General features: G+C 42.3%; 1 protein-coding gene across 1 annotated transcript in view; it reads left to right on the forward strand.

Annotated features, from left to right (window-relative positions):
• Positions 1–12,068, forward strand: part of LOC137433197 (uncharacterized) — a 726,873-nt gene that overhangs the window by 540,597 nt on the left and 174,208 nt on the right. The window contains exons 36-39 of the mRNA XM_078784000.1: positions 476–529; positions 1,224–1,331; positions 11,487–11,594; positions 11,838–11,891. Of these exons, the coding sequence (XP_078640126.1) occupies positions 476–529; positions 1,224–1,331; positions 11,487–11,594; positions 11,838–11,891 (324 nt within the window). The remainder of the gene's footprint in view (positions 1–475; positions 530–1,223; positions 1,332–11,486; positions 11,595–11,837; positions 11,892–12,068) is intronic.

A 12,068-nucleotide genomic window follows, 5' to 3' on the forward strand; every position in this document is an offset into this window, starting at 1 on the left:
GTGATATGTATCGTTTTTGGCCCAATCTCCCAATGATGAAGAGTCACTTCGAAAATTCTACTAGCCGGATCCGAATCCAGATCTTCACCAAAATCTAATCATTTCGTCCTTGCCACATACGCTACCTCTCAGTCAAATTTCGTCTGAATCCGTCCATAACCTTTTGAGATATCTTGTTCACAAACAAACAGACAGACAGGGGTGAAAACATAACCTCCATCCCCCTTGGTTGGCAGTGGTAAGTAGATCGGTAATCACAAGCACAGTATTTGATGGAGATTACATTGATCTTGACTTTATATCTTCTCACTCACCTGCCTGACTGGTGTCAAAGGCAAAGTTAATGTGAATCATCGTTTTGAAGTTGACAAATAATCTCGCAATGAATGATTAATGATTATCTGATACTGTAATTGCTAATAGTGTGATAGTCCTGTGTGTGACACTCTATCTTTCGCTTTATTTGCTACCCTAGGGCCAACCAGGTTTGACAGGCAGTGTGGGACCTCCCGGTCCACCTGGTTTTTTGGTAAGTGATGGAAGTGAAAGAATTATGGTGCTCTGTTTTTTTTACCGATGTAGTTCCAAGAAGGCATAAATCACTTTAATTCACTGCAATTCTCCCAGTGTTTATGGCTTTTATGAGGCCCTTTTGGGGATCTGATTGTGATTCTTCAGGTCTGTTATTTCGGCAATCTGAAGTCTTGTCTGATCATTTTTCTTTTCCTGTACTTACTCAAAATTTTGGGCTGGCAGGATATGGGCCAGAGGTATGCACACTCACCTCTGAGCTGTCTATCATGGGTTTGAATCTGGACCCAGCTATAAACTGTCATCCTCGTGTTTCACATGTGGGGCAGCGATGCATCAATTTGTATTGAACCGATGGACTCATCCATGTTGGTGGACGTCAGAGATCCATCCCCCAGTGTCATTAGCAAAGTGTAGGCAAGTTATTGTCGGCACTTTGATGAAATTATTCCAAATTACTGCACTAACTGACTGCTGGAGAGGCAATGGCAAACCAGGCACCATAATCCATACTAAGAGACTGCTTAGGCAGCACTTACGTTCTTTCAAGGGCATCAAATGTCATTCCAATCCGTTGATGATGATGAATCAGGATGTAAATAGATTTTAAAATCAAAGTTTCCCCAGTTTATGTTTATCACAGTTGCTTACTCAAATTTGCAGCTAATTATTATTTTATGTTTCCCTCTCAGGGATCACCTGGAGAGGTTGGAGTACCAGGGCCAGTGGGCCCCATTGGTGTACCAGGCCGGCCAGGGGGAATCGGCTCACATGGTCTTTCTGGAGAAAAAGGAATGCCAGTAAGGGTCTCCTTATATACAGACTTGGCATTTAATATGGAATTTTTTTTCTTTCTTGACTTGGGTTTACTTTTCTAACTCAGTATATCAATCTGGTGAGTTTCTTTTACACTTTGGTGATTTATTTGTTAAAAGAACCATGTCACTGATTGTCTGTCGCAGCAAGAAGTCAACAACAGGATTATATCACAGGTGGCGTGGCAAAATGTACGGACAGGTGCATTTGACGATTGGCTTCACAGTCGGGTATACAAGGGTTGTTGCATTCTGTATTAGTGGAAAACAACTGCTGCACGTCTCCAAAAGTTATTGCCGCTTCCTCTGGAGATGGTCCGTCAACTCGACAATGCTGTTTGTCATGGAGTGGTGGCTTTACGAAATTACGGCATGAAACAGCGTGCTATTATTCGGCAGTATGACATCACTCAAGGTCAGGTGTCAAAGATCCTGAAACGAAATGCTCAGAGGAGTGTCCCTACTCCAATACCGAGGCCAGGACGTCCCCGCAGAACCACAAGGAGGGATGATCGCCAGCTGAACCGGTTAGTCCGCAATGGCCGTACCAAGTCAGCTAATCGGCTTAGGGCTGAGTGGAAGCAACTGACAAATGTGCCTGTATCCAGAAGGCTAGTCAACCAACGACTGGTTCAAGCAGGCTATGGTGCCAGGCGTCCCCTGAGAAAGCCACGCCTGACCAGACAACACCACCAGCGCCGATTGCAGTGGGCCAGAGAGCACCGTCAATGGCAGCCAGGACACTGGAATCACGTGATCTTCAGTGACGAGTCTAGATTTCTGGTCTATCGTCAAGATGGCCGCGTACGAGTGCGCAGACAAGTGCAAGAAGCCTACAACAAAGATTGTATAGTGCCAAGAGTCCAAGCTGGAGGTGGTGGGGTGACCGTTTGGGCTGCTTTTCATGCAGGGGGAAAAACTGACCTGGTTGTTCTGAATGGAAACCTGAACCAGTTCAAGTACAGGGCCATTCTGGAAGAAACATTGCTTCCATTTGCTCATGCAGCCTTTCGAGGAAACTTTGTCTTCCAAGATGACAATGCACGGCCTCATCGTGCTTGCATGATCCAACACTTTCTTGCTGACCGTGGTGTAGAGCATATGGAGTGGCCTGCCATGTCCCCGGATATGAATCCGAGAGAGAACTTGTGGGCAGAATTAACGTGTCACATCGACCACTTGGACCAGCAGCCTGCCTCTGTGGGTGAATTGCAGCAGGCTATTGTCACTGCATGGCAAGCGATTCCTGTCCAAACCTTGGCAAATCTCGTGAACAGCATGCCTCGACGTGTACGTGCTCTCCTGAATGCTCGCGGGGGTTACACGAAGTACTGAACTGTAATTTTACTGTCCGTAATCCCAGTCGTAATTTAACTTTTGTTTTTGTTAAAAAAAATTTGGGCTAATGTGCAAAATAAAGAGATACTTCTGGAAAACGTACAGAAGTTTAACACAGTACTGTCCATGAATTGAGTTCGATATCAGTTTACATCACTTTCAAGGATCAATTTATTTGTTTTGAAATGTCAAATTTGGTTTTTGTTTCTTTTAAAGGTCACATTAACAAAATTTAGAATAATTTCAACATAATTCCAATGAACTTTTGGTTCTAAGACATCTTTAAAAGTAAGTTCACCCCCACAAAAAAAATATTCCATATTATATGCCAAGTCTGTACATACATACATGCATGCATGCATACAAACATACATATATATATATATATATACGATTATATATACATATATATAATCTCGTATATATACAGATTTATATATATATATACACTGGCTTGGCTCGGCTCGCTGCGCTCGCCTCACCACGCGTCGTTGCTGAGGAACGGGCTTATTTAACCTGAGGATAATGACTGTACCTGAGTTGCTGTGTTGTCATGATTTCCACTAATCATCATACAAACAATAATTTTGCACAAATTTATTTGTAGTGTTTGTGATATTACATTTTTATAAGCAATTTAGGTTGAAGATTTAGGTTGAAAAAAAAAAAATTCAAAAAAGAACCCCTCAGCACATACATATGGGAGGGGTAAGTGCAGACTGGAAGTTTGGGACGACTACACCTCACCACCACATAATTTAAAACACCTCACCACCACATAATTTAAAACACCTCACCACCACATAATTTAAAACATCTCACCCCCACCCAATTTAAAACACCTCACCACCAAGTAATTTAAAACACCTCACCACCACGTAATTCAAAACACCTCACTCCCACAAACTTTAAAACACCTCGCCCCACCTAATTTAAAACACCTCACCACCACGTAATTCAAAACACCTCAACACCATGTAATTCGAAACACCTCACCCCCACCTAATTTAAAACACCTCACCCCCACCTAATTTAAAACACCTCACCACCAAGTAATTCAAAACACCTCACCACCACGTAATTCAAAACACCTCACCACCATGTAATTTAAAACATCTCACCACCAAGTAATTCAAAACACCTCACCACCAAGTAATTCAAAACCCCTCACCACCAAGTAATTCAAAACCCCTCACCACCACGTAATTCAAAACACCTCACCACCACGTGATTTAAAAATACCTCACCACCCCGTGATTCAAAACCACCTCACCACCCCGTGATTCAAAACCACCATCACGTTATTAAAAACACTTCACAACCATGGAAACAAAAGTTTGAGGGAGTAGTTCAGTGACAACACAGACACTGCCCAGATATGTAGATATAGAGATAAATGACTGTACCTGAGTTGCTGTTTTGTCATGGTTCACACCAATCATAATTCAAACAATTATTTTGCACAAATGTATTTGGAATATACGTGATATTACATTTTATAAACAATTGAAGTTGAAGACTTAAGTTGAAAAAAAAAAAAAAATACAATTGGAATTTTTTTATATATTAAAACAATACCCTTGGGACAGTGGTTCTTAATCTTTTTAAAGGTGCCGAACCCTAACGAAACCCACCGAACACTCGCGGAACCCCTCAAATTTGACCAAAAAAATTAAGAAGAATTGCATCTTAATGCGTTTTCTGTTCTTTTTTTTCTGGAGGCGATCTGGGAAATGCGTGGTTTTGTTTTGGCAAGGGCCACCCTCAAATCATTTTCGCATGCAAGCCTGCTCCTTTTCTTTGTTTTAATGTCCACCAGTTTCGAAAACGCATGCTCGCAGAGATACGTTGCAACGAACAGCGTGAGGATCTCAAGGGCAATTTTAGCGATGTGAGGATACCCTTCGATTTTGGCGGCACCAAAACGTTGAGAGCGTTGTTGTGCCGAAGAGTTGTTGTTGAGTCTGGCTCTGCTGAAGTTCGATGAGGTCGTCGAGGTATTGGTCGTTGACATCTGCCGTTGCAACGTCGAAAGTAAACAGCTGCCGCACCCATGCTGGGTATTGCTCTTGGTCGGGGATGTAGCCGTCGAATGACTTTCCCAGCTCATCCAAGTGCGTGGCAATCGCTTGCTTCAGCTCCCCTGGTACAGCAGTGCCTCCAACTTCAGACTCATCTTTGATCCCGCTCACGCACTCGTCCAGTAGCGAAAATTTCGCGAAGTTGTCGTTCTCTGTTCGCCGCCTCCACAACGGTAACTTCTTTCGGAAAGCGCTCAGCTTTTCTTCAGATTCGATGACATTCACTCCACCGCCCTGCATCTGGCAATTGAGATGATTGAGTGTGTCGAAGATGTCAGCCAAGGCGAGGATGAACTCTGACTCTTGGAAGTGCGTTGCATGGCAATGCTGGTGTTCTCGCAAAAACAGGGCTAATTATACACGCAAGGCAAAAACACGGCTCACGACCTTCCCTCGTGATAACCATCGAACGTTAGAGTGGTAGAAAAGGACTTCAAATTCAGAGCCGATTTCATTGCACAGCTCTTTGAAAATGCGATGATTCATAGCACGGCTTCACACGTAATTCACAGTTTCAACGACGATTTTCAGAACATTGGCCAGTTTTGGAGGCAGGGTTTTTGATGCCAGCGCGTGTCTGTGCAGGACGCAGTGCGTGACTATGATGTGTGGTGCATCGGCCTTCACCAGCGCTCCAAAACCGGAGTTGCGTCCCAGCATGGCTGGAGCTCCGTCCGAGCAAACTGCAGACACCATGTTCCACGAGAGGCCGTTGCTTCTGAAGAAGTCGTCCACAAGCTTCTTCGCGTCAGCTGCCTTCGTCGTTGTTGTGAGAGGCTTGCAGAACAGAAAGTCTTCTTTGATCTCGTCTCCTTTGGCATAACGCACAAATAAGATGAGCTGGCTCAAATTCGAAACGTCGGTGGTCTCTTCGAGTTGAAGGCTGAATTTCGTCGGGCTCGCGACTAAATCTGCAACTACCTGGGCGAGGATGTCGTCGCTCATGTCGTCGATTCTGCATCTGATGTTGTCATTTGAGAGTGGAACGAGACAACTTGTTTTCAGCAGTTTTTCCCAGCATGATGTTGGCCATCTTCAACGCGGCCGGTTTGATGAGTGTCTCGCCAATGGTGTGCGGTTTGCCCTGCTTTGCGATCAGGTATGCAACTTCATACGATGCGGTGAGGATCGGTTTGTCAATTGGAACGAAGCCGAGAGTGGGAAAGGTAGCACTTGCGTCGAATCGGACTCTCTTCAATTTGAATTCATCCAGCGTTGCGTCTTTGTACTGCCCCTCGCTGTGCAGTTTTTTGAAGTGTTCCCGTAGTTTTGCTGGTGCTTGGCTGGAGTTGCTCAACTTGACATTGCAAAGCATGCATTGAGGACGCTGACTTCCGTCCTGTTCGGTCAAACACGTGAACCCGTACCGCACGTAATCCTCCGACCACTTCCTTTTTTTGCTCGACATACTGATTAAAAAAAAAAAAGTATCAAACTGATCTTAATTGAGTTCGGGCAAATAATTATATGACAAAAATTAAAAAAGGAACATGCTTAAATATAATCAGTACCCTTCTGAAAGCTGAGAAATTTTAACGAAGAAAACATAACTTATAGTTACGATGACGGGATTTATTATCTACTCAACTCTATGTCACCTCAAATCCCATTATAATATTACAATGAAAACTACGAATTGTTAGTTTTGAATTGCGACCAAAGGAGTTATATCACCTCCACCTAATTTTCTGAGTAATTCACTGCTCTTTGTCGGGGATGGAGGGGAGGGGAGGGGGGGGAAAGGCAGGGGGAAGGAGGAGGGAAGGGTGGGGAGAGGGGAGGAGAGGCAGGGGGAAGGAGGAGGGAAGGGTGGGGATGGGGGAGGAGGGAAGGAGGGAAGGGGAGGGGAGGAGGGAGGCAAGAGAGGAAGGGGAGTGGCTCATGTTTCTGAGTGAATGTGGCTCACGTTTCTGAGTGAATGTGGCTCACGTTTCTGAGCTAAGTGTGATGCCGATCAGGAAGAAGAAGAAGCCATACTACCAAATTCATACACTTCCGGAATTGTTTGATTTATTTGTATTCAAATGTCTGGTAATTGTTTTGTATTTATTTATGCGAATGTGTACTTGTATATAACTGTCATTCATTCTTAAAGGCTTCGGCACGATCGAGCGATTTTGTGTTTTTTTGTTTTGTTTGTTTTTTGGTTTGTTTTTTTTTACCCCAAAAAAACGAACTTACTTTTTTCAAAAAAAAAAATTTTTTGCCTAAAACACTCCCCGGCACTCACTGATGAACCGCTGAAAGTTTGACGATGATCCATTCAGCCATCTCTGAATAAAACGTGGACACACACACAGACAACTCACGTTTATATAATAAAATCGGGATTTAAATTTAATTCAAAAATTGATCCAGACGTCTATGCTCTTTCAAACATTCAAACCGACAGAGGTAGTTATTTATCACAGCATCTGTAGAATTTTCACCCTTTTACTCAACTTTAAACCCTGGTGTTGGGCTAGTGGCTAGGGTGCCGGCTTAGGATCCTAGGATCCTGGGTTCGAATCCCGGTCGATCGCTGAATTAACGCCAGGGGGGTTGACTCAGCCTGTCATCCTTCCGAGGTCGGCTAATTGAGTACCAGTTCACTGGTAATTCCCTGTTTGTCGTTAAAGGCGGCAAAAAGGGTTGGCGTCAGGAAGGGCATCCGGCCGTAAAACATTGCTTCAAAAAGGGGACCAAAAAACAACAACAACCACGGTTCCCGAAAAAGGCCAACCCCCGCTCTGTGGGGAAAAATGGCCTCTAAATGTGGTTATTTATATTTTATATATACTCAACTCCGTTTCGCTGTTATTTGGTGGAGCAAAACGTCAACTGAGCTTTATTTATATATATATATATATATATATATATATATATATATATATATATATATATGTATGTATGTATGTAGTACGTGCGTACGTATATATTTATGTATATGTATATATATGTATGATAATCTCCATCGGTGAAATATCGAAGAAAGATAAGGGTAAGAAATACACCGTTTTAGAAGCAACAGAGTTGACGTTTTGGGCAAAAAATTGAGGAATGAAAACATCTGATGCAATATATAGTGAATAAATAATGTAATTATAAACAGGTGAGTAAATAATTAATGAAGTGTGGGAATAAGGAAAAGTCCAGAATGTAACATTCATTCCTCAAGGGTGTATTGTACCAAGCTGAAAGATGAATTTCTCCTCTGAGCCCTTTCGATTCAAATCAGTCGAGCACGCCTTGATAACACACACCTGTAAATTATCTGTGATGCTATTGGCAGACCCGTTGTGTTCAAACGTATCGATCTTAAATGTTCGGCCACTCTCTCAGTGTTTTGTTTCACCAATGTAGAGCAGGCTGCAACGATCACACAACAAAACATATGTAATATTTGTCGAAGTACAGTCCAATTGACCCTTGACATGCCATATCCCTCTCGGACATCTAATTGTGTCCGGAGACAACGTGGTGACAAGTTTTACATCTGAGGCGATTGCAAGGCATTGTCCCAAATCACCCTACTCCTACATAATTGGAAGAAAAACAGGAAGTTACTAAATTGTTCTCAGGCTATTGTCTTTCTTGTACGCGTCCAGAATGGGACTGTCACCAAAAATCTCACGAGTGACTTCCTCAGTCAAGACAAGATTAAACTTCTCTTTGACAGATCTGGCAGTATGGCTTGTTGTCACGTTGTAGGTCATAATCAATGGAAAACGACAAAGGAAATTATTTTACTTTTTCAATCATTGCCTCTTGGTGAGAAACCCGTGTGGCCTCACATCTGACTTTGTGAATAATAGTGATGGAGTAACCTCTGTTTTTGAAACAAGACCAATTAATCTAACAACGGCATAGCTGGGCTTGGATCTGCTGAGTGGAGGATCTGCTGTTCATCTGTCAGGCAAGCAGATCCTCAGATCTGGTTGATGTTTGAGGGACATACACCGGAGGGACAGACAACGCTGTTCCAGACAGCATTGCCCGATGGGCTACGACGTAAAAATATGGCTGCTGAAACGCATGATCGATGATGTCATCAATTTTTTCTCTCGACCCATTTATCCCTCGATCATATTTCATACTGATCGGATCAAGCGAGATGAATTCACGACAGATCCACTTTTTTGAAATTCCGACTTCTTTCCTGGAAGTCCTAGCAATGTCCATGTATTTTATACCCCCCCCCCCCCTTCCCATGCTTCATCCCCCCAAGCCCTCTGCCTCCCACAGATCTCCTGATGTCCCTGTTCTCTACTGTTGTGTTTGTGTGCTTACCCTTCTCTCCCCATTTTGTCTACCGCTCGCTCCCCTTGTTATGTTTTATGTGTCTGTTTGATCAATTATTTATTTTTTGTGTGATTAATGTTAGCTCTTTCACGAGCCTCGAACTTGTATACAAAAAACAAAAACAAAAAATCCGAAACCTTGATCTTTTTTACCCCCGTTAATTCACCCCAGATCCACTTTTTTTAAATACAGACTTCTTTCCTTGAAGTCCTCGCAGTTTCCGTGTTTTATACTTTTCCCTCCCATGCCTCCTCCCCTCAAGCGCTCTCCATCCCACAGATCTTGCGATGTCCCTGTTCTTTTTTGTTGTACTTGTGTGCTTCCCTCGAACTCCCCATCTTGTCTCCCGCTCCCTTTATCATATGTTTTATGTGTCAGTTTGTTTTTTTGTGATTAATGTTAGCTCTTACATGAGCCTCGATCTTGTATACAAAACAAAACAAAAAAAGCATTGTACTGGTCGATTTATGACGTCATAATGAAGGCATCTATTACATCATCATGAACAGATGTTATTCTATATTGGGAGTACTTTACAATGAGCCATCTTTAAATTTTTTCCATTCAGCAGTTTCTGATAGAGGTGCAAAGTTTTTCGGTTTTTCCAAGATGGCACCGGTACCACGTGACTTATGATGTCCTAATTATCATTTTAAAATCATATATGGGGAGGCGCTTCCATTGTGTAAACGTTGTGTCAATGGGACCAACGGTTGCAGAAAAAACGAATTTTAAAGGGAATAAACCCGCAAAATGCCGGCAGAAGGGGCATACATACATACATACAGACATACAGACGAACAAATAAACACTGTTCTAAACGACATCGCTGTAAAGAACATAAACCATCAAAAGGAATAAGAAATCAGGCTAAAACAATATGGAAGATGGACTAAACCGCAAAATGGTTAAGAATTTGAATTTAACACTTGAAATGCACATTGCACAAATTACTTTTTGAAAATGTTCTTCTTCATCTGCATAGCACGAAATGTCTCCCTGAAGGCAGTTTTTCAAAATGTCTGTTCAAGAAGTGACTTTCATCTGTATATGCTCGTATCGACTTCCTTTTCAATTCTCGCAAATATCGAGACTCCATACTGGTTGAAGGCTCACCCCACTTTAAATGCCAGTGTAATGACCTTTCTCAGTCTGGACATGTTTCGCACATTTAGATAACCGGACCAGGAAATCAAATTAAATGACAAAACACTGATCAGCGAGGAATTACTCAACATCCGCATCACACGCGAGCTAACACCAAATGAATACAACTTCCTGAGACGATACAATCTTTGCATTGATATATTGTACACAACAGTGGTATTTTCATCAAAAGTTAACTTGTTATCAATAATAGTGCCCAGGTATTTGAATTTGTTAACAATTTCCACGTTATCACCATTTATGGTTACTGGCTCATGATTGTGACCTTTTCGAAAATCCAAAACCATCCCCTTAGTCTTGCCCACATTCAGAGTGAGACAAAAGCCCTCTCGCCACTTATTGAACGTGTTAATCTCATCGAGGTAAAGATACAAAGAGTGATTGATCGGAAAGACAGCCAACAATGGCGGTGTCGTCCGCACACTTAATAAAGTTACACACTTCTTTGAGGGCCTCACATCCATTCGTGTACAAACTGAACAGTGGAGGTGACAATACACAGCCTTGTGGAGCACCGGTATTCAAGATTGATAACTTTGATAAACGACCATTCACCCTCACCGGCTGAGGACGGTCTTGTAAAAAATACTTTGCAACTGGAGTATGATATGGGGGTTCAGGCACAGGTCACACAACACTTTCAGAAGGGTAAAAGGTTGCATCGTGTTAAAGGCTGACGAGAAATCAATAAATAATACACAAGCATGGGCTCCATTGTTGTCAAGGTAACTCGTGATTGGGCTCCATTGTTGTCAAGGTAACTCGTGATTGGATGAAGCAAACTGAGCCAGGTGTCATCGACACCACATCTTGCTTTGTAAGCAAATTGCTAAGGATGCAATTTGGGAGCTACATCTGATGTTATAACCCTCATGATCAATTTCTCCATACATTTACACAGGATGGAGGTAAGCACTGCAGGTCTATAAATCATTCAGGTGAACATTTTTTTGGCACGGGAATCATGATGGACTTTTCCAACAAATAGGAACAGTACGAGTTGTGAAAAGTAACTGAAACAATCGAATAACAACATTACCAAGTTCTTAAGAGCACTCTTTCATAATACAAGACTTGATGCCATCAAGACTTATCCTATGTTATCCTCAGTTGAAATCACACTTTAATCTTGTTTATTTGATGTTGTCACACTTTGTCATGGCAATTACTGTCATTGGATTGTGCCATTTTCCCCAATATACAGAAATTATATTTTTTCTAAAGTATAAAGGAATCTTTAATAACTGTCCATTCACTTACTCGTTATCAATAGGGAGAGAGAGGCATCCAAGGTCCGTCCGGCCGTGATGGAATTCAAGGACAAGTGGGGTTGCCAGGCCCTGTGGGTCCATCTGGTCGGCTAGGGGAAGATGGGGACAAGGTTTGATGGCTTTACTTTTCAGATTTAAAACATTTCTTCATTTCATGTAATCTTCCTCATTGCCAATTATTGAAATTAACATTGAGTTCCAGAAAAAACTCACAGTAAAACATCTGATTTAGTGTTTAAAATTCCAAATCGATTGCAAACGAAAAAGAATCTGGGATTGTCTGGCCATTTATGAGCTGCATTGCAATATGACTGGTGGGTGTTTGTTTTCCATGGTGTCGTTGTGCTTTTCAGGGTGATCTGGGTACCATGGGTCAGAAAGGAAAAAAAGGTACCAAAAGCAATCAGGTAAGAAAGCATTCCTTAGTTTTCCGCAACTCACAACACCGTACCCCAACCCTCCTTTCTCCTTCCTGTGATTGTCATAAATAGATGGCCCGATGTATGCATTTCAGATAGCCAGGTAGCTAAAAGTTTTATACAAAAAGCTACGCAGTCCACCTTGCTAGCACGGCACCAGGTGAG

The sequence above is a fragment of the Myxine glutinosa genome, chromosome 8 (genome assembly GCF_964187855.1).
Source record: "Myxine glutinosa chromosome 8, kmMyxGlut1.1, whole genome shotgun sequence".
Taxonomy (NCBI): domain Eukaryota; kingdom Metazoa; phylum Chordata; class Myxini; order Myxiniformes; family Myxinidae; genus Myxine; species Myxine glutinosa.